The 24,167-nt window shown below is 41.0% G+C and overlaps 1 protein-coding gene across 1 annotated transcript in view; it reads left to right on the forward strand.

The window, feature by feature from the left end:
- Nucleotides 1-24,167, forward strand: part of DNAH14 (dynein axonemal heavy chain 14) — a 182,769-nt gene that overhangs the window by 90,757 nt on the left and 67,845 nt on the right. Inside the window, exons 32-44 of the mRNA XM_075200978.1 lie at nucleotides 65-133; nucleotides 2,056-2,242; nucleotides 3,060-3,139; nucleotides 7,272-7,443; nucleotides 8,644-8,733; nucleotides 12,113-12,232; nucleotides 13,310-13,504; nucleotides 15,015-15,108; nucleotides 16,757-16,974; nucleotides 18,519-18,771; nucleotides 20,164-20,278; nucleotides 21,823-22,052; nucleotides 23,117-23,233. Coding sequence (XP_075057079.1) covers nucleotides 65-133; nucleotides 2,056-2,242; nucleotides 3,060-3,139; nucleotides 7,272-7,443; nucleotides 8,644-8,733; nucleotides 12,113-12,232; nucleotides 13,310-13,504; nucleotides 15,015-15,108; nucleotides 16,757-16,974; nucleotides 18,519-18,771; nucleotides 20,164-20,278; nucleotides 21,823-22,052; nucleotides 23,117-23,233 — 1,940 coding nt within the window. The remainder of the gene's footprint in view (nucleotides 1-64; nucleotides 134-2,055; nucleotides 2,243-3,059; nucleotides 3,140-7,271; nucleotides 7,444-8,643; nucleotides 8,734-12,112; nucleotides 12,233-13,309; nucleotides 13,505-15,014; nucleotides 15,109-16,756; nucleotides 16,975-18,518; nucleotides 18,772-20,163; nucleotides 20,279-21,822; nucleotides 22,053-23,116; nucleotides 23,234-24,167) is intronic.

Raw genomic sequence — 24,167 nt, forward strand, 5'->3', positions numbered from 1 at the left:
AAATTACTAATGTTTTTTCGTTCATTATCACATTGAAATGATTAAGAAATAATGTTCTATGTAGATTTGTATTTGAAGGAAGAGAGATCCGTCTAAATATGTCATGTGGAGTCTTCATTACCATGAATCCTGGGTAGGTACAAAGGTTACATTTTTTTTTATTTCCTGACATACAGAATTTAAAATGTTTCACCCAATAAATTATACATGTGGGTAGAAGATTGTGCATTAACAAGTAATGGGACTGCCCTCCCTCAGGCACCGATAATATTCATTTTTTGGGTCCCCAATTATCTTCCCCTGTTCAAGTCACATTTTTGGATCAAAACTACATTTGTGATTGACGTGTTTTATACATAGTACATAATACATAATGGAATTCTTCTCTGCGGATTTGTAGAATGCGGCACTATTTTAAGGCTCTCTCTTTCCTCCTTTAGTGACTCACTTTCAAATGGAATATACTGTATATATAGACTGTTTCTATGTGCAGTAACGCCAGGATGTACACAGTGCACATTGTTCCCAGAAAGTTTTTTTTTTAGTAGGTCAGTTATTCCAACATCACCGAAAAACTTTATTGCCACTTAGAATAGACAGAAACGTAAATATTCCTCAATTAATGAGAAATGTTATTGAAGAATGTTTTATTATAAAGTGTATAATTTTGGAATATTAAAAAGAACAAAGTCCATCTGTCACCTTTATACAGTAGAGGCAGCCATTTTGTGGGTGGGACCTTCATTCATGAGCACCTATCAATTATTTAGGAGACAGCGACTTCACTAAGGCAGGAAACCCGGGACATCCATGTTACATTAATCCTGAAACAGGGGTAAGATAGTTCTTAATCCTTCTAAAAAGCAAAAGTGAGAGGTGTTGCCCATAGCAACCAATCAGATTCTAGCTATCATTTATCTTGTACATTCTAGAACATGATAGCTAGAATCTGATTGGTTGCTATGGGCAACACCTCCACTTTTGCTTTTTAGAAGGTTTTGATAGCGCTACCCCTTAATCCAGACATATCAGGAGCCCAAGTTAAAATATTTCCACTCGGGAGTTTTAGTCATGATGCAGTTTGTGTCGCTAGTTCCTACGGAACTAACACAAATATTGACGCAGGCCACAAAATGGCTACCTGGGCTGTGTGTGGGCAACTGGTGCACCAATTAAATGAAGCTTCATCCTTGCTAGATATTTGTACAAATATCACCATTATGTCAACCTAAAGCCCACTACATCCCCAGGCCCCTCTCACTAGGAGGCATCTTCGTCAATATGTCCCCTGATCCCAGCCATAAGTAGGGTTTGTTTTATTGTCACTTTTAAAAAATTCTCATATTGCCAGTTTTTATCAAAAAATATTGCAGTCTGCTGATGGATACTGGCCCGTTAGCAGGTAACATTCTACTTTGTCAGCACAGTTTCCTAAGTTGTGTATATGTTAGAGCCGACTCACGCTGTAAAGTCTTTAGTTAGTTGTGGTTGTATTTACAAGTTTGGATCCATCCCATGTATGAAGTTGCTCTCAGCTAAGTCCAAATGCAGTCATTTAAATATGAATTCAGTGTATAACAGAAACAAGATTAGAGAGCAGCATTTTGCTAACTTCATATGTTTATGTAGCATTTCTTCCAGTGTTATCCTACTTTAGAATTAATGCAGACCTCAAACATTAATTTAGGCCTCAATGTGAAGTTTGATATGCAATAACTGATTGTTCGGTGAGAGTTAAATATATGTATATGTACAGTGAGCTTTGAAATTATGACTATATGTTTCTCTGAGGATACAAATGCATTATGTTCTCTGACAATTGAATTTTAAAAAAACTTTTTTTAAAAAAATAGAGGGTTCCTTTAAATTGTACCCATCGCTTGCACAGATGGGAGCCATTTTGTCGTCTGATTCAGCCTATCACATGACTAGTGACATCACCGAGACATTAGCACAAGACGCCACACTTGAGAAATACACATACTACTCCCACAAATACATCTGTGCGCAGAACACAGTTTAAAGGGATCTTTCAGCAGCTGTTTATCTTCTTAGATATCAAGGCCGAGTGGAGCTCCCCGACAACCTGAAATCTCTCTTCAGACCTGTAGCAATGATGGTACCTGACTACCAGCTCATCGCAGAGATAATGCTGTTCTCCGAGGGTTTTAAGACTGCAAAGTCTTTGTCTGGAAAGCTAGTGAATCTCTACCAGCTGACAAGCAAGCAGCTCTCTCAGCAGGTATAGTGCATATCACTTGTTATCAGTCACTAAGACATACTTGCCAACTCTCCCTGAATGTCAGGGAGACTCCCTGAAATAGGGGTGATCTCCCTCACTCCCTGAAGAGTCTGGCATTCTCCCTGATGCTGAGCCAGTACAAGACGTGGTTGGCTTCGCCATCTGTGGCATGATGACACAGTTCAGAAATTGTGTCCTATGTCCATGTATTGATGCCTATGGAGGTGGCCATTTTCATGGAGACCAAGATTTAATCAAAGACTGACAGGTAACACCACATGACTTCAGTAATGGAGACAGAAATGTAAAAGACACTTCAGTCTCTAGAGATTCATTAGCTGATTTTCTTTAACGCATAGTTGCCTACTCTCCCGGAATGTCTGGGAGACCTCTCGGGAGAGCAGAGCAACCTCCCGATTCTCGCCCCCACAATAGATAAGTCGCTGGGCGGGTCTTAATGACGCAAATATTGCGTCATCTTAGCCTCGCCCCTTGCTGTAATTGGCCAAAATTATGACAATCGTATAGGGGGCAGTGCCAAAATGATGCGATTTGTCCAGCCCCGCCCCTGCACGCCCACCTCCCCCTGGGATCTAACTGAAGCCAACGAGGAAAAGTTGGCAAGAATGCATTAAGATGTGGTAAAATCACAATTGTTCTGGTAATGGACTATGAAAATAAAATGTAAAATCAGTGTTTAATTTTAATGCATGTCCACCAATCTGCAGATTACCTGTATAGAGGACACCTTGCATAACAGATACTGTGATTGCTGATGATTCTCTTACTCGTACTAAAGTAAGTCTGTGTTTTCTAGAATCATTACGATTTTGGAATGAGAGCCATCAAGACAGTTTTAGTCATGGCCGGCCAGAAGAAACAAGACTTGGAATCCAGGTGAGAATGAAAACATAATAGGATTATTATACAGTATGTCCCAATCTGTTCTTGATCTGCCATTACAAATGGTGTCATTTATGTCAGTCTGTTGGAGATTGGACCACTTATGTACAATCACTAACTATGAGAAACGTTACACAAACTACACCAGACACCGATCAGCCACACCATTAAAGTCACTGACAAGTGAAGTGAATAACATTGATTATCTCGATACAATGACACTGGTCAAGGGGTGGGATATATTAGGCAGCAAGTGAACACTCAGTTCTTGAAGATGATGCGTTGGAAGCAGGAAAAATGGACAAGCGTAAGTATCTGAGCAACTTTGACAAGGACCAGATTGTGATGGCTAAACGACTGGGTCAGAGCATCTTCAAAACGCCTGGTTTTGTGGGGTGTTCCCAGTATGCAGTAGTTGGTACCTACCAAAAGTGGTCCAAGCAAGGACAATCAATATATATATATATATATATATATATATATATATATATATATATATATATATATATATAATTTGGAATTCAAAAGAACTCTTCACAAACACTCATTCACCCCAATTTGTAAAATAAAATCATATCTATTTGTTCTTGATCCTTTGTAATCCAGTAGGATATTTTATATTTTTGTAATCATATGGTACAAAGAAACATAGCTGCCGCAACTGCTGGTTACAAGCGCCCGCTGCTGAATGCCTGTGACCAGGTTTGACTGAGAGTCCCATTAACTGCTCAGCCAGTGATAATCGTTTTCCCACACTTGTAGCTTGTGATTGGCCAGCGGCTAAGGGAAATCCCTTCAATTCAGGTCACAGGGGCGGGTGTTCACTGTGACCGCGGCCTTTCTGAGTTTTATTCTTTTCACACTGGATTGCAAAGACAGAATATTTTCTCATTGGATTACAAATAAGAATTTCCCATTAGATTATGATGAAGAATAAAGAAAGAATGTTTTTAGTGAATATTAAATTTGTGGACAGGGCGTTGCATGTTTTAGTCATTTAAAAGTGTGCTCTATTTGTAAGTTCCACTTATCGCACTCCATTGAATTGACCCCTTAGACTCTATGGGGGGTATTCAGTTGTTTTTCCCACCGTGTTAAAAAAAAATAAAAAAATCTCCCGCTGGTCTTTGACGGCAATAGCGACCGTTTTGAGTTAGCGCAGCGGGAAAACTCGTGCAGTTCAATTGAATAAGAGGCAACGCTGCCCCCGCGCGTTAAAAATTGTGTTTGCGAGATTTAAGGGGAGTGAAGGGGAGTTTTAACGCTGTCATGTATAACACAAAAAAAAGGTTTTGCATACATTTCCATACATTAGATTGCATTACACATTGATAATATCTACATTACAGTACTTTCTTTAGCATATTTTTTAATTTAACTATTTTTTACCATACAATCATCTCTACCATGTCAAAACACATTACTACATTCATATTTGTACCAAAAACATACATAAATATAATAATTAGTGATTTATTTATTTTTTATTTATTTTTTTAATTTTCTTTATTTCATTATTTTTTCACAAGAAAATCAACTTACACAAGTTAGGCATTACAGATAAACATAAGTTTAACTTTTTTTCAACATTTTTACATAATTTCAAATACTTTTCAGAGGTTTTTTATTTTTAACACACCCCAAGGAGGTGCGAGATAAAACACCATATTGGCCTGTTTTACCCGCCGCGTTAAAAAACAATTGAATAGTTTTTAACGCGGCTGCCTCTCGCACACCCTATACTTTCAATAGACCTTCTACTGGAGCGCGAGAGGACCGTTTCATGAAAAAAAAAACGTAGCGTTAAAAATGGAATTGAAGGTTCATTTTATCCTATAGAAATCCATACCTGCTTGTTTTAAGATAAATGGGCATTGGTGAAGCTAATGTAATGGTTCTCTGGCTTATGCTGGCATCCCCAGCTGCACAGAACTGTGTTTGAACCCCGTTGGTGCATTATTCACTCAGTGTCAATACGCTTGAATTGCCCATTAATGGAAGACATTCACGTTGGGATTTAGTTAAACTTCTAACTGGCATGGTTGGTATGCTGACACTTGTAGTTCGAGAACAGCTGGAGAACCACAGATTGTCTGCCGGAGGTGACCTTAGGATTTTTTGTTGCATTGGAGAAAACCACAGAAGAGAACTTATGATAACCAAAGAAACAAAGAGCCCAGCAATGATCTTAGTGAGATAAAACTGCTTGGAGTAATGACAGCAATGCTGATCAGCGATTTCAGGGGGTAACCAGCATACACACCTGCTAATCTCATCAATACTGCGACTGCCAGGGAAGATTTTTATTCCACTTTTCCAATGAGGTTAATGCTTTGAGATACAGATTTTGGGAGTGGAATAAAAGGTTGAGCTGATACTGCAATAAAACACAAATCTGCTGGCAAAGCAAAATATTAATATGTATGGGAGAAAGCACAGCCGTGGTTAAAAATAACTTTAAAATCCCCAAAAAATAGGTTTAAGGATTAGCTCAGAACGGAATGTGGTCTGACACTTTGTGTAACCGTTTCGCTCTCTGCAGAGAGTCAAACGCCCAGCTGGATATTTCTCGCAGGCAGCTGTGTTTCATTAACTTTAGTTTTATAGACTGGTTCGTAGATCAACTTAAGAAGTATTTTTTATTCATATACAGTACTATATATAACAGTAATATATAACCGTTATTTATTTATACAGTTATTGGTTGGATGATGTCATCATTCCCGTTATAATGATGTCATTAATGTGGTCATTTAAACTCACTCATGATGTGCAGCTTTATTAGTGTTTGAGAACAATGCAGGTAGGACTTTGGTAGGGACGTGTATTTGGATCAATAAAGTTCTTCACTTGTTGCGATCCACCGTTGCTGCTCTGTCTTTATTTCTTACACCATCATACCTATTAAATATAATCCCTCCCACCCCGGACTCACTCTTCTTCCTTCTTTATCAGCTGCAGTAACCAGTGATGAAATCTTTAATTTCTGTGACTGTTTACTGAAGTTGGAACATAGGAAGAATAGGAACAGGGCACTATCTACCAGATAATATGGGTCATGTTAGAAAGTAAACATTGGTAGATGCAGGGAAATTGTTATTAAATATATATATATGTTACAGAGTCTCACATGTTTATGTAAAGAAGTACTAGACTCAAGGAATGTGTGTTTTTAAATGCTTCAGTATCCAGTAAATAGAGTTTCTAATTTTCATGTTATTCGTTTTATAAATTAATTCTTCTTCCCCTTGTCCCTCATTATCTCGTTATATTTAGTTGATTGCTATAGGCAATGTTTCGGATGTTCTGTATAATTCCCTACACCCCCAGTGTTACCACTGACTTATCTCCCTCCCTTGCAGAAGTGACCCTTCTCAACCTTCCTAAGTGCTAAACATAACTCTAGCTACCTAACAAGAGTATGCAATGAAAGTATATCTATATATAGAGATGTATTATAATATAGCCTATGGAAATGTACCAAGGATGCAGATAATAATAACATTAATATATATAACATAGATAAAGGAAAACAGCATACATATACTGCATAATGTAAAAGAGTAAAATAATATTTCTGGTTGCTGTAGGTTTCACTTTAGATTTTAATTAGATTTTACTTTTCCGAGCGTAGCCGACTTTACTAGACATTCCCCCCTCATTTGTGTGCCACTAGATAGCACAGATCATGTGTATGCAACTAAAACCATAAAAACGCATTGTAAGCATGTATTTAGAACACCCAGATTTATGTATATAATATAATGTTATTGCTCTAAAATGCATATTTTGTATTACTGATTATGGTATTATGAGCTGTTCATTTATTTTAAAAAAAAATGCAGGTGTTTGATGTGGCCTAATACACGCGTGTATCCTACAGTCTGTTCTGTCTGTCTACATACAGCTAGTAACGTTTAGGCAGAGCATACTTATATCCGTATTCAAATTGAAACGCATCTTGAGATCCGCGCGGATCTGAATACAGCTGAAATTACTCTCAAGTTCCATGCTTTGTTCTCAGCCGCAAGTTGCGTGCAAGCTGCGTTTGGACTTGAATCGGCCCCGATATGTCTACATTATCAGTAGCCGGTGGAATAATAAGTCATTTTCTCTTTACCTCCAGAGAGAAGAAAACAAGACTTTCTCCTGACGATGAGACGCTGATTATAATTAGTGCCTTAAAAGAAGCAAATCTACCAAAATTTTTGGCTGAAGATGTTCTGCTTTTTGAAAACATCATGGCTGACCTGTTTCCGGGGGTTGTCCTTGAAAAAACAAACACCAAGAGATTAGAGGTACCAAAAGACAGTAATTGCCTTGTCCCTGTCGATTCCAGAGGCCCGAGGGTGTAGTTGGGCTGATAAGGGAAAGAGGGAAAGAACTAGCCTTGACCAGGCTAGTGAGGGTCTTGTCTGGGCACAAGGATGAGGCTTGGGTCCATGCAGACTTCCAGCGCCAGCATTGTGTCGTGTCATCTCCTCATAAGGGCCGCATGGGGTCTTTGGAGGCTGGTGATCTGGGGTGGAATCTGGAAGTCCCTGGGGTTGTTGTCCCTGTGTTTGGATGGGTTTCCTCCAGATCCCCAGTTTTCCACAATCTCAAAACCAAGGCCTGGCTGGGCTCGGGGGGCATCTGCCCTCTGGGGCGATCCCATAGTGGTCTACCTTGGGCTGGATCACTGGGCCACCTGCTCAGTCGAGTCCCTGCCCAAAACATACTTGTAGGTTAATGTTAGTGTGTATGGTACAGAATTTAGATTATAAATGAATTTTCCCTATAACCTATCGGCACTATATAAATATAACAATAATACGTAGTTTGACCAATGCAATAAAAACATAGAACCACCGAAAAGCAAAGGTCATTCCCTCGTTCCCATGATTACCTTAAGACATCAAGGAGCGGAGCTGTATTTTAGGCTGGGATGCTCTTTGATGTGACTCTTTGCAATGTATATTTCCAGCAAGGCTAGAAAATCGAGGGGGGGGGGGGCAGCATTTCTTAAAACCAGGATTTGTGTGAGTCTTCATAATTGTGCTAGGTGGGCAGAAGGGTAAATAGGTGCCACTAGTAAAGCTCTGAGACTCCGAACGTGTCATAATTGAACTCTACCACCCTGTTAAGAAGGATCTTTACAAAACAAATCCCACGTCGCTATTTTTCCTCTATTTTTAGCCTCTGTTTTGGTACCTCGTCTAACAATATTTCAAGACGCACAAAAGAAAGATAATGTTCTCATTTATCTTATATATGCATCTGTTCTGCTTATTATTCCACTGACGGGGGACTCCACGCGTTTAAAAATCTGATTTTGCAGCAGTACAAGGCATTTGTTTGTTTAAGCAGTTTTCAGTTTTTCCCTCTAATTGGTTCTCCTGCCTCATTACTGCCCTTTCAGCTGAACCTGGCATTACCAGCATAAGCATTTATTAAAATAATTCTCTGCTCTGTTTTTGCAGTATGGAACACTGTGTGTTTTCTGCTCTCTGTTTCAGAAAGCGATATCTGCAGCAGTACATGAATTATGTCTGCAGCCCTGGGAGAGCCAGACAGAAAAGGTCATACAGTTCTATCATCAGGTCGTGGTGAGTGTCCCTGGATGGGGATTGGTGGGGGGTCCTGGAACAGAAATCATTCACAGAGACCAGTCAAAGACACATAGTCATCAAACAACATTTTTTTTAATAAGTTTGCAAAATGAAATACATTTGAACATTGGGCAGCACGGTGGTTTAGTTCGATTCCCGACCATGGCCTTATCTGTGTGGAGTTTGCATGTTCTCCCCGTGTTTGCGTGGGTTTCCTCCGGGTGCTCTGGTTTCCTCCCACACTCCAAAAATCATACTAGTAGGCTAATTGGCTGCTATCAAGTAGATCCTAGTCTCTCTCTCAGTCTGTCTGTCTGTGTGTGTGTATGTTAGGGAATTTAGACTGTAAGCTCCAATGGGGCAGGGACTGATGTGAATGACTTCTCTGTACAGCGCTGCGGAATTAGTGGCGCTATATAAATAGCTGATGATGATTGTGGGCCTGATTTCTCTTTGGACGCAGTCTGCACACAACTTGCAGACGAGCACGGAACTTGAGCGTATTTCCGACAGTATTCAAATACAAGCCGATCTCGATATACGTTTCCATCTGAATCTAGGTATAAGTACGTTGTGGCTAAACGTTACTTGCCGTATGTAGACAGACAGAACACATACGTGCGACATAAAAGTCACATCAGAAGGCTGCAAAAAAATATATTTTATAAAACAAATGAACAACTCTATAAACATAATACATTTTTTTGTTTATTTTTTGTAACAGTGAATACATAAATCAGGATGTTCTAAATGCGTACTGCACATACAATGCATTTTTATAATCTATCTTCCCTGCATACACATGTTCTTTCTATTGGCACACATACGTGTAGTTTTTTAGACTATGTTGTGACATTAATCACTATCAGTCGGCACTTACAGCTGCACTAGCTGGAGCAAATGATATGGCATACTTGCCAACTCTCCCAGAATGTCTGGGAGACTCCTGAAATTCGGGTCGGTCTCACGGAGTCCCGGGAGAGCAGGCAAGTCTCCCGCATCCCGCAATTGCCTGTGCAAAAGGACGCGGTTCGCGGTGAATCGTGTCATTTTGGCCCCCCGCGACAAATCGGCATTTTTGGCGCGGGGGCAGGGCCAAAATGATGCGTTTGGCCGCGCCCCGACTCCTCCTGCTTTCTAGTCATGCCCCTCTCCCGGAATGCGCATGCCAAAAGTAGGCAAGCATGTGATATGGCTGAAACAGGCGTTGAATCGGCCGCATCTGCTTTAAAACGCCCTCGGCACATCCATAATGTACATTGCCTGTGTCTGTCCGCCCCTTTCGTCTCCCGTTCCTCCCTTCGCCCTTGTAGGCAGTCTTTTGCCTGCAGTTGTCTTCATTGGCGTAAGGTTCGTTCCTGAGTATGTGCAGAACTATTTCACGCAAGATACGGTAAAGCCGAAGATGAATCAGGCCTTGTATCTTTATTGCTAAGACATGTGTAGTATAGTTACAGAGTATTGGATAGTTTTTACTCACAAACTAAAAAATATTTGGACAGCAGAATTAGGACTGACACCTGATAATAAAAAAAAACTATTGATCAGAATATGAATGAGGATGAGCATCAGAACAAATTGGTATAATATAAAAAACAATGGAGGCCATTTATGAAGTGCAGAACAGATCTGTCACAGCACAGATACTGCTATAGACCTGCCATGAACCTCGATTTGCACAAAAGCGCTTCGATTTCTGCCAGGGGACATAAGTCTGTAGAACAAGATGGCGGAGAAGCAACAGTTTGCACAGGTGGATGGTTAGAAGTTGGCCGGAATTAAGGTGTTCCTTGTAGGTGTATAGAGGTGACTCGCTTTGCAGAGCAGTGTGTGGAAATGAGATTCAATTTTACAGAGAGGTAAGGTGGAGAGCTAGAATTTTTAGGGGTGTCCCTTGCTGTGCACGGTCTTTATCCCTCTACATAAGGGCTTCAATTCTGCACCAACTGAGGGGAACTCCCGCCTATAATCGTTTTTGTTGGTCAGTGGTACTGTGCGGATGGGTCGTTTTTCTGTGGAGATTTTTCAAGATTTTTTTTGCCAGAAAAGTTTTAGGGGTGTCTCAGCTTTGTTAACTACCCTAGCCCCAGCTGCCCAGCATGAGGTCGGAAGCGTGTAGGTTGAGGTCATATTGTTTGTTGTGGCCCTTTCCACTATCGAGGCAGCCGGGGGCTGGTTTTTACTATGGCAGGGGTACCCCACATTCGTGATCTCCTTGTAGTAATGGAAACCAGTCCAGGGGGTAAATGTATCAATCAGATTCCAGCTATCATTTATTAAGTACATTTTACAAAATGACAGCTAGAATCTGATTGGTTGGCACAGGCAACACTTTTCAAACCCGCTGGAAAACTCTCAGCTTGATACATTTACCCCAAGGTGTCTAATATTGAACATTGAGGCTAGTTGAGGATTTGGGGAATGTACTACTTTAATTTCGTTACACTGTGCGTGGGAATTGGTTTATTGCAAGTGGCAATATGATGTTTGAAGCATATAAGTCAGAGTGCACCTGTAAATGGTCTTCTCCTCCGAATGGTAATCATTAAAAGTCCAGGCATTTGGCAGAGAATCGAATATCTAGATGCTCTCCAAGTAATGTAACGAAAAATCTTTACACACACAAAAGTGATACTATAAGTACTATAAAACGAAATAAAAAAAGTTCACTCGCTCCATGATTTAGTTAAGCTATATATATGGCCTAACTAAATCATAAGAGTGAGTGTACGGTTTTATGAGGAAAACAACGAGAAATGTTTATTTATTGGAATGGGGTACTTTTGCACAGTGCAGCACCAAGATGCCCCTGCAGGTCCTTTATTACTCTGCAGCGACTACTCCTGAGTGTGAAGAGAATTCACCTTGATGTGCACTGGGGGACCATAGAATTGCACCGGTGCAAACCCACAGAACTTTATGGCGCGCCTCAGCTGCTCTTTGTGTATGACCTTCAGTGTATTAACGATATAAATTCTAATTATTATGCCCCATCTACACAAGTGGAGAAAGCCATTTTTTGGTCTATTTCATGACAAAGCAGCCTATCAATTCACCAGGAACCAATGACATCACTATGGTAGCAGCCATTTTGTTGAACCCAATACAGCCTATCAATTCACCAGGAACCAGTGACATCACTGAGGCATCAATGCCGTGCGCTGAACAATAATTTATGAGAATACAGCAATTTAGATCACTGACGTCTCTTATCCACTTAGAGTCGGCCATTTTGTCGGCTAACCCAACATTCAAGAGAATGTAGCCCATAAATTCACAAGAAACCAGTTGAGAGGTGCACTGTAAAACTGTATACAACTTAATAGAAAATTATTTATAAACTGTGTTTATTTTGATTGAATGAAACTAATTTCAGGCTCGTCACGGTGTGATGTTGGTGGGTCCCACCGGAGGAGGAAAGACAGCAGTGAGGAGGATTTTGGAAAGAGCGTTGGTACATTTGCCCTCTATGCTGATGGAAAGAAGCTCATCACTTGTAATTCCTTGACTTTTTTATTTAATATATTTTTACTTGGACAGTGACAGAAATTGATGACTTTACAGGGAAGAGGATTTTAAATACATTTACTGTGTGTAATAGCAAAACACAAAGTCATTTTATCATTTAAAATATCAAACAATCAACTGCCATCTTTTCATATCCTTTCCCCTTTTAATTAAACATTTTAGTTTATTAGTAGTTCATACGTCTAGAAAGTCCTGATTTTAGGGCTCTGTCCCGTTGTCCCGTCAGGGGACATGTTTGTCCCGTGGTTGGGAGTGTTGGGGGAGGGGAGGTATCTAATGGAGAGCCTAGCGCTTTACAGCTCTAGGCAGCCCTCTGCGGGCATGACCACACCCCCAATATGATGAGGCCACGCCCCCATTTTGATGTGGTCACGCCCCCTGTCCCGCTGCTAGGGTATGGAGTTTAGGGGAATTGACACAATCAAACATAGTCTAGTAAATGTCGCCTTCTGCTGCATGTCTAGACATACAACCCTCTATCTGTTGCCGTGACACTACAGCAGGGGTAGGCAACCTGCGGCTCTCCAGGTGTTGTGAAACTACAAGTCCCAGCATGCTTTGCCAGTAGATAACCAGCAGATAGGTGGCAAGGCATGCTGGGATTTGTAGTTTCACAACACCTGGAGAGCCACAGGTTCCCTACCCCTGCACTACAGGGATCGCATGGATGACCCTCTAACTTTCAAAATGGCCGCACAGTAGCATCAGTAATAAGTTGAAACAATACATTTACTCAAAGAAAGAGACATCTATCTGTAATAACAAATCAGCGGGCATGTTAAACACGTGTTAAAAGCGTTTAAAGCAGGAAGGAGTTGGGGCCGCAGGTGAAGGCTCGGAGGGCCACATATTGTCCATCACTGGTCTATTGGACTTGTATGATTTTATATTCGTTCACCATAAAGGCTACCTCTGACAGCACAGGCTCCTCTGCAGGCAATTAACCATTCAAATTAGTGGTGATTCTCTGAAGAATAATCAGAGTGCAGTTATTGTCTTTCATTAGTCTCTGTATTAACACAACATTATTACATTCTACTACCAGAACACAATGAAGAAAGGGAAAGTGGAAACCTTCATCATCAACCCTAAGTGTGTGACTCTGGGCGAGCTTTACGGGAAAATCGACCCTAACACCATGGAGTGGTCTGACGGGCTCCTGGCCTCCGCCGTACGGACCTTTACCCAGCAGTCATCCAAAGGGAGCGGAACAGCGGCAACTAATCTATCTGCGACACGTGTAAGTACTCTCATACTATGTGCTCATACACTGTCCCCCCCCAGACACAATGATGCTTTACTACTAGATCTGTCGGCATTTTTATTTTCCAGGAATAAATGTCGGTTCCACCCTCCAGCAGGGCTTTTTAAGACAAAAACTTCTACTCCTGTCCAACTCTCATTTTTCTTGTCCACAAGATGCTTCCAAAATGCCCCAAAAAATGTCTGTGTAGACCAATGATGGGCGACATAAAATAGCTGGAGGGCAGCAGGAGCGGTCATCCATCCTTCATAGGGGCTTCTCCTCCTGGTTGCCGCGTGACCTCTCTGCACTGTGCAGCCAAGGTCACTTATGCAGAATTTGGCTGCCCCCGTTCTGATAAGATCTGGAGCGGAGAGCTGGGGTTGTCACGTTAGTAATAGCTGAGTTGCCAGTGACTGGTATTGGCACAACTAGACTGAGAGGCGCAGAGTCTAACGCACCCCTGATGTTCTTCAGGGACCCCCACAAAGAGGTGTGGACTTGGCTGCGTGAGGTGCGCAGGTCGCGGTTCTCCCAGTTAGTCACCAGTGCGAGGAAGTATACACAGGAATAGTACAACAACCGGAGGCAAAGTACAAAAGGGCAGATACAGGAGAGTGTTCAGGGGTAGCTGAAGTCAGAAGCCTTGCGGACAATGAGATACAGTAATCACAGAGCAAAGGGATGGTCACAAAACAAGCAGAGGTCAGAATCCAAACAGCAAAATACAGGAACAGGGAACACTGCACAGGAATGCTGGAGATTGGTGAACCAATAATCTTCAAGTTACAAGTGGAAGTGAGGAAGAGGTAAGCCCTGATAGGAGGAGAGTGATTTCGGGGGTCAGAGCGCAGCTGATCGCCGATGGAGCCACGGCAGAGACAGCTAAAAATACGCTGCTGGAGGCTAAAATCCATAAGAGCGAGCAGGTAGTAGGACAGGCGGAACCTAGGAGAAGTGCGGGGACGACGCCTGGTAGGGAAGGGGGAGCGTAGAGGAAGGCCTGGTGGGCCACCTGTTGCCCACCACTGGTGCAGACAGACCCATAAGCAGAATATGTGTGCTGTTTATACGTTTTTTTTTTATCACTTTGAGAAGTGTCTTGGTTGGATTATACCATAGGCAGGTACTAGGTAACCTATGGATCTCAGTTTATCATAGAATCAAACATTTCTTTCAGCCTGAAGTAGCAATTATTAGCAGAAAGACCATGTACAACTATCGGAAACACTGTATTCGTTTCACCTATTCATTCATTCATACACCCATATTTTGAAGTATCTCTCATACAGTTTTCTGTTGAACGCTGGAAGGACTGAGTGCGTCACAAATGGAAATGTTACAATTACTCTTTGAATAACATTTATGATGGTCTATTTCTTAATATTATTATGTGTTGTCGTTTGCATGTCTGCAACATGTTCAGTGTGTGTTTAGTAACATTATCACAATAATACATTATTATTATTATTATCTACAATACGTGTTACCTTGTTATTTGTAATAGCTCATCGATGAAAGCATTATGGAGAATTTAAATGACGTTACAGGACGTTACACAGTTGAGGAGTGTACAGATTACGTAACGTCCCAATCTAAAGGTAAGTGTACCCCTAAAATAAAAACAATGATTTGCATTCCAATTGACTGAAGCAGAAGCTTTAATTCATATATAACGTAAGCAGAATGGTGGCACAGTGGTTAGCATTGCTGCCTCACAGAGCTGGAGTTCCATTCTAACCAGGATCCTATCTGTGCATGTTGTCCTCGTATTTCCTGGGTTTCCTCCCACACCCCAAAGACATCTTGGTGGATTAAATGGTTTTTGATACAAATTAACTCTAGTATGTGTCTTTTTGTGGTAGGGAATATAGATTGTAAGCTCCAGTGGCGCAGTAAATGATTAAATATTCTTTGTATAGTGTTGCAGAATATGTAAGCGCTCTATAACTGTTAATAAATCGTTATTATGTCAGCTGTTTTAAAGAAAATCACAGGGTACAATTAGTCTACTATGATCCTACTTGAATGATCTTTGCAAATAGTTATTAAATACATTGCTGTACTATTTATTAATTTTTCAGTGGTATTTGTTTAGGGGGAAATATAGCGAAAACACTGTGAATATATATAATTCTGTATAAAGGATAAAGTATGCCCTTTCTTAAGTGTTTGGATGTTATCCCCAAAACATTGTGCTGTCCTATAGTCATGCTAAGAAATTTGGCCAACGCTCCCAAAGCATTAGGGGTAGGTGGAGCGTGTGTATCTAAGGGTGCCCAGAGAGGGTGGGTGGACAGGTACAAAGAACTGGGGCCCAGGTCTAGTGGGAGGAGCCACTAATTGGTGTGGACACCCTTCGGTAGCTATGGAAAGGGCCCCAAGAAGTTACTGTTCCAGGGCCCGAAATTCCTCTGTGTGTATTCACCAGACCCCCACTACATACTATGGTCATGGAGGGATTAGATTACATGGGCACGTGTTCCCCACACGTACAGCGTTCTGGTGCATGAGCATCCAGATCAATGAGAAGATAAGCCCCACACAAACTTCTAGCCCCACAATATGGGTACCAGCCTCTACTGGTCTAACTATGGCACCACCCCGGCAGCGATAGGCGTCTTTATTAAACTTAGTTTTCCACTAAACCTGACCAAACCCAATTTGGAGGGCCAAGGGCCAGAGTCATTAAGGAAAGTATAGCAAATGGAATGAGTAACTTTGCACCTGGGCAAAACCATGTTGCATTGAAGGGGGAGGTAAATTTAAAATGTGGGGACAGATTTATAGTTGGGGTAGGGCATGTCCTAGATCAACTTTAAATTTCAGTGTACAAATAAGCTATGAAGTATTTGTGTGCTGCATGAAAATACTGCCAGTATTTAACTTATGTGCAAAATAATAAACTAATATCCACCCCTTGCATTGTAACATGGTTTAGCCCAGGAGAAAACATACTAATTTTTTGCCTTACTTTCCTTAATGAATCAGGCCCCAAAACTGTATCACTTCACCTTATTTTATAGGGGAGAAGCAAAAGCTACATTATGGATGATATTCACCAGTATACTATTTCCAGACCTCTTACTAGTGGGTCATCATATTGGGCTATGGAACCCGACATACATATAAATAAATTTAATTCCAGTAGTTTACATTTATCCAACTGTGCTTCTTATGTTCTGCTTCATACAATATATTAATTACTGCCATACACCTAGTATATAACATGTACAATGTACTTTTCAGGTGACGCAATGCCAGACTGGTATTGGATCATCCTGGACGGTCCAGTTGACACTATGTGGGTGGAGAACCTTAATACTGTTCTAGATGACACAAGGACACTTTGTCTGGCCAACAGCGAAAGAATTCGGCTTCCGCAAGGAATGAGGATGATATTTGAGGTGGACACTCTGTCACAGGCCAGTCCTGCTACCGTCAGCCGCTGTGCCATGGTGTACATGGTGAGGCTAATCTGTTTCTTTTACAGTATTAAGCTGTTTTCAGTGGAGTTCTCATTGCAATTTTGTCTGTATGTAGTGTAAATTGCAGTCTTTGTTTCAATGTCCTGTATGTAAGTGCTACTTACTTGTTGCATGGTGTGTATTATAAGTCTATAATACACGCCAACACAATTTGTGAAATCTTTTGTAACTATTATCTTTGTGAAACACAAGTAATGCTGACATATGTATAATCTCCTGTGAGTGATTTCTGTATAAATGGTGGGTTCTGATGTCATTGCTTAGAATCGGTGAGTTCTCGGGGTATATTTACTAAACTGCAGGTTTGAAAAAGTGGAGATGTTGCCTATAGCAACCAATCATATTCTAGCTGTCATTTTGTGGAATGCACTAAATAAATGACAGCTAGGATCTGATTGGTTTCTATAGGCAACATCTCCACTCTTCCAAACCCGCAGTTTAGTAAATCTAGCCCCTGATGTCAATGAACACTTGAGTGTTCATTGAAAACTTGTGTTAAGGAAAAATGCACCCCCTCCTGTAAACTAATACGGATATTAGAAGTTACCTTGGAGGTCCGTGACCTTTATAGAAGCGCTCAGCCAGTGGCCTCATGCACTTATATGGCCACAGAACTCCTCTCTGACCTCTGATATCTATATAATTTACAGATGGGTGGTGCATTATCCCCATATAAATCTATTTATGTCTGCAGCACAAGCTGATTATACACTTTACTATTAGTAGCTGTTCCTATCGGTCATGTGACTCCTGGGGGTAGATTTACTGAACCTTCTAGAAAGGAAAAGTGGATAGCAACCAATCAGATTCCAGTTATTATTTATCTTGTACATTCTAGAACCTGATAGATAGAATCTGACTGCTTGCTATGGGCAACACCTCCACTTTTCCATTTATAGAAGGTTGGATAAGTCTACCCTGGTGTCAGAGGATGCGCAGAGTCTCTGCCTTTTTGTCTTACCTCCCCAATTGGCATGATCGGTAGCATAAATACAGTAACATTGTGGCGATGTCCGACGGCACATCGCGGCCAATTGAATCTCACCTTTAGGGGGGTATTCAATTGACGACGGGATCGGCGAAAATCGAGCGCTCTAAAAATATTACCGTTAATACGGTAATCACTCGCTGAATTTCAACTCGCAGCTCCCTGAGCTGCGAGCTGAAATCCAGCGAGTGAATTACCGTATTAACGGTTTATACGCGCAGATTACCGTATTAACGGTAATATTTTTTCGAGCGCTCGATTTTCGGTCGATCACGCTGTCAATTGAATACCCCCCTTAGAATTTGTGGATATTATAAGAAATAACGTTTCCTGTACAGTAAATTATTATGGATATTTGGGATTCTGCTTTTCTATGTTCATGGATCATCTCTTGCTTCTAATATCCCTAACAATTTACTGCAAGCGGTGCATTATATACTCTCATATATAATAACCATATAGTCATATAAAGGTAATTAAAAAAGTTTCTTTGAATGTCCTGATCATAATCTCATTTTAACCTCGTCTTTCGCAGGACCCGGTTGATCTGGGATGGCAGCCCTTCATTGGCACCTGGGTGACCCAGATATCCGCAAAGGTCCCACCCGCGGGCGTGCAGTACTTTAATACCTTGTTCAGTACTAGTCTGGACGAGGGAATAAAATTCATTCGCAGGCATAAAAGCGACTCACCTTTCCCCGTCCAAGACCTGACGCTTGTCAGGAACCTGTGCAAGATCCTAGAGGCTTTTATTGATTTCATGAGCAGAAACGGAGGATTCGGACAGAGTAAGATCTGATTTATTATTCTGTGGATACATAAAGTGCATCTGTTATAATAGGAGATGTCAGAAAAATAAATTTGCTTTGTAAAATCAAGGAACATATCAAGCGATGAGGATAAAGACTGAGCAGTCTCAGAACACAGAAAGAAACTATTATCTGTATGTGTTGTACATCTCTATACCCAGGGTATAATGTTTATTATCTTTACTCCCAATAGCTGCTTCAAAAAAGCCATCAAACTTTTCTTTGCTCCACTGTGTCTTATGAACCTGACAGTTAATTGTAAACTGGTTCATATTTAGTACATTTCTGAAATTAACTAGATAACTAGGATTAATATACAGGCTTATTTAATGTAATTGTACAAATGTGATGTAACCAGCAGCAACCAATTAGAAACGTTCTTCTGTCCAGTGTAAGATAGCAAAATAAAACTTCATTATCTGATTGGTTGCCGTGGCAAAATGCACAATCGTGTTCCTATCAGTATGTTTAATATTATATTAACTTTACTATTATATATTTATACGTTTTATTTGATGTGCCTCAGTGATGTCACTGTTCCTAGTGAATTGATAGGCTGCCTTCTCCTGAATATTTGTTCGGACCCCTCCATCATGTCTACTTAAAACACAATAAAATCAGATGTTTGTATTTTTCCTATAAATTATTAATGTTTATATATTTACATTTAATTATACCTCCCAACATGTCTGTCCCCAGCAGCGCTACAGCAGGCCTCTGGGTGGGCGTGGCCAGATCCCTGCCGCGACATAGCCACGCCCCCCAGAAGGCTGTCTAGCGCAGTAGAGCACTAGGCTGCCCATTAGCTGCCTCCCTTCCCCCAACATTCCCACCCGTGGGACAAACATGTCCCCGAGTGGGACAGAGCCCTAAAATCGGGACTGTAACACTTAAATCAGGACAGTTGGGAGGTATGCTTTAATGTTACACAACAATATACAATTATACAATACAATATACACAGGGCCGTAACTAGGGCTGTGCGACAGGGGCGACCGTCCAGGGCGCAACGCTGAAGGGGGGCGCAATTTAAGAATATTTTAGGTTAATTTGGTTAAAATTGAGGGCTAGGGGGGCATTTGTCATTTTCGCCCCGGGCACTAGAATTCTAAGTTACGGCTCTGAATATACATTATACAATAGACGATCTCTCTCAGGTTTTGGACGTTTAGATGACTTCTGAGTACGGAGAGGTTGCGCATACATTGATGATAGCGGGGTGAGCCGTAGAGTTGCACCGGTGCTTTGCGTTTGTAAATAGGCTCCAATATATTGTTGTTATTGTGGTAACAAACACAACTCTCTATAAAACGAGCGTCATACCTCTAACTTGTTGTTAAAATTCACCTTACAGTTATTTTTTCTCCACAGTAAAACCTGACTTGAATGAGACACTTTCCTCTCTATCAAATATTCATGAGACGCAATCTACCAGCGACAGCAGCACATTATACACTCCGAGCCTGAGCGGGAGCCTGAGGAGAAGGTTAGAGAACAAGTAACCTTTACCTTATCTTTAACTGAATTGTCGTCAGCAAAAAAATACTTAAAAGATAAACAAATATTAAAGTAAAGCATGTGCACAAGTACACACAGACTTTAAGGAAACACAATACAAGATATTTCCAAACCTGTTACATTTAAGTGATAAATTAGTAAATTTGTCACAGATAGCTCCAGTTGTAGGATAGATTGTCAATATGGGCAACATGATTCCTGGGAGGTCTGGGGTGCAAGTGGATGTGTGGGGGCGGGGCTTGAAGAATTGCATCATTAGCCCCGCCCCCAAAACGAATATCACTACTCTGGACCAATAAAAACAGGGCGGGGCCACGATGCAGCGTCCTTGACGTCACTAGACACACACCCCCCCCCCCCCACGTTTAGTTTACACGGCCGGCCAGGATCAGGGAGAATTGCCGGAAGACTCCCAGAAATTCCGGAGTCCCCCGGACAATCCGGGAACATCAATATCGCCGATTGGAAGATCAGCCTTATTAGTTCACGGCCCTGATCCACCCAAAGCACACTCAGGTCAGTAATTTCCACTCTCTAACACAAGGGGGAGCCTTACATAGGACAATATTCTGCATTTACTGTCCACACATCACATTTCATTGAGAGGAACTATAACCCCAGCTGTCAAACTATCAGTCAATGCTGAACAGTCTGAAATACTCATACAGGCGAAGGTTCTTTTCCTATACTTGCATAATATCTTTATGGTGAGTTAAAGGGAATTTAACCCATTCACTTATAAATCTATACCCCACTCTGTAATAACGATGCAAATCATGTTTATAATACTTCTGCTGCCTTTTGATTGAAAACACCATTTAAGCAGATCAGTTTCTCTGCAGCGCTAAGATAGAACTGGATTGCAGCTACCATAGGTCCTGGGTCCATAGGTTATTGACAGCTGTAATTAATCACTGAAACAATTATAATTCTGTAATGGGAGCTCCAGACCCCTCTCTCATTGTCACTAGAACATCCAGTGAGCCTTGTACGAAGTAGAGCATTTTACAATAAACGTCAAGAAGGTTCCCTTTAAGATCATTTAAAAATCCAGGAAGCTTCTCGCCCCAGGCTCACTTTGTCTGAGTTTTAAGTGGGGATAGTCCTGAGGCCTGGTCCTGGGCTACTGCGCCAAACATCCCTATTATAAACCAACACTGGGTTTAACTGTGCTACGGAGCGCTTTACCAGAGTATGCTTCATATGACCCCACTGCGGTGAGCATCTCCCCTCTGGTCATGCTCTCTCTGTAATGTGATTGGACATGCTGTGGGCAATAGTTAAAAACTCCTAGACACAATGCCTGTCCTATTTGAAATAATTCCTATGGGCACGGATAGTCCAGTTGCCTGAGATCCTGATGGGAAGCTTAAGGGAAAATGAAGGAGCTCAGAAGAAGACAACGCAGCTGATTGATTTGAACGTGTAGTGGCTGAAAATGGAGAAAACTTGTAAGACAGAAGAAAGGAATGTATAGGACATTTATAATGACAGATATTTCCTCATTTATAGGGAAGAGCATAAGTGGTTCTTGGAAAATAACCCCGACAAACTGACATCTTTGCTGGGCAAACTCTACGTCTTCGCCTTTACGTGGGCATTCGGAGGCATTCTGACCCGGGAGGATGAACAGGACGGAGATTCGCTTATTGGGTTGAAGGCCAGAGATGAGTCCCTGGTAAACGTAACCCAGGACTTCAGTAACTTTGTTCACGACTTGTTTGAAGGAGACCCTGCCAACGGTAAGACATTTCCAATCTTACAATGCCTCATTTATCATCTGTTACAGTCTGCAAATCTTCCAGCTCTCCGACTGTTGCACCCTAATTCCACTGTCCCTATTTCAATCCCTGTTGTCTTTCATTGGAATCTAGGATCCCAGGCATGGCACCTTCTGGATCTACTAGTTGGGGAGAGCACACATGGGCATGTAGTACTGTATATTTCATGAATGTGACTGAATTTGAATATAGACCTTATTTTCCATGTTTAATAATTTTTGCTCATGAAGTGCTTTATTGATGTTAACGTTTCCTTGAAATCTGATAGGCTGCATTCTCATGTATACTGACCCCCCTCACCCCCATAGGCAAACCAAGGGGGAAGGGGGGGCCTATCTGTAGATAAGGGGCCTGATCTTCAGACAACTCCTCCACACGCGTTTAACAAATGATCACGGAACTTGAGCGTTGTTCCATCTGTATTCTAATACAATCGGATCGTGATATCCGTTTCCATCTGAATGTGGGTGTGAGTACACTCTGTCTAAATGTTACTTGCCTTATGTAGACAGACAGAGCACAGTGCAGGATAGGCACAGCATATCTGCACTATAAAAACTTTTTTGTGTACAACAAATTAACAACTCTTAATACTTTAATTATGAATAAAGAAAATTGTAAATATTTTTTAACAGTAAATACATAAATCAGGATATTCTTAATGCATACACATGATCTGTTCTATTTTGTGGCACGCATATGTGTAGTTTTTAATACGTGACAGTCATCACTATCAGTTGGCACTTACACCTGCCCTGGAGTTGTCCGAAGATAAATCAAATTGAAAATGTCAGCAGGTAATGAGTTTGTCACCTGTCAGTTTCCCCAGAGAAACATTGACGTGTTTCTGAAAACCTAGCCTATGTCTCTCTTCAAAGCTTTCCTTTCTGATAGTATCTTTCAGAGCATAGCCACATAATTGGCTATACTTGGCAATGCTCCCAGCTCCAGTACTGAGTTGCCCGTGCACACTTTACGGAATGTTACCACTATATATCAGAAACTTTTCTTTGTTTATTTCCCAGGAGTTCAGATGCCTCTAGGAGACAATTCAGTTTTCAGTTACTTTGTTGATCTACAAACTGGGAAGTTTGTGCCTTGGGACAATTTAGTTCCATCCACAGATTCTGTAATCCAGAAAGGTGAGATTTATTCTTTCTGCTGGTTTCCTCCTTGTTGGGCGCTTTGATGGATATAAATAAATTCAAATTAGATCAAAATATGATAAAAATGTAAAGTATAAAAGTGTAATATATTTTAAAAAGATTTATGCTCGTACTACAGTGCTGATTGTATGATGAATGCTTTTATCTTGTCTCTGATGTGAATGCAAATTTCTTGTTGTGCTGGGTATTTCTTTGTACTTGTAGCGAGCAAACAAATGATGAATTGCCCTTATTGGAACATAATATAATAATACTGCCCTCTACAAAAAAGTAATTTCACAAATTCCCACTAAGATAAAAACCAAGCAACTTCCATACAACTCCTAAAATGTCTGCTGTCTTTTTCAGACGCATAATAATATTTGTTGAACCCTGTACACTTTATAATTTTATCTCCATCCCTCATTCATGTTCTACCTCTTTACTTCATCTCCATCCCTCTCCTCTCTTCATTCATGTTCTACCTCTTTACTTCATCTCCATCCCACTCAACTCTTCATTTATGTTCTATCTCTTCACTTCATCTCCATCCCTCTCCATTCTTCATTCATGTACTACCTCTTGACTTCATCACTATCCTTCTTTACTCTTCATTTATGTTCTATCTCTTCACTTCATCTCCATCCTTCTCCTTTCTTCATTTACGGTCTATCTCTTCACTTTATCTTCAGCCTTCTATACTCTTCATTTGTTCTACCTCTTGACTTCATCTCCAGCCGTCTCCATTCTTCATTCATGTTCTACCTCTTCACTTCATCTCTATCCTTCTTTACTCTTCATTTATGTTCTATCTCTTCACTTCATCTCCATCCTTCTCCTTTCTTCATTTACGGTCTATCTCTTCACTTTATCTTCAGCCCTCTCCTCTCTTCATTTACGTTCTGTCTCTTCACTTCATCTCCATCCCTCT

Source organism: Mixophyes fleayi, chromosome 3 (assembly GCF_038048845.1).
Source record: "Mixophyes fleayi isolate aMixFle1 chromosome 3, aMixFle1.hap1, whole genome shotgun sequence".
In the NCBI taxonomy this organism is placed as follows: Eukaryota; Metazoa; Chordata; class Amphibia; order Anura; family Limnodynastidae; genus Mixophyes; species Mixophyes fleayi.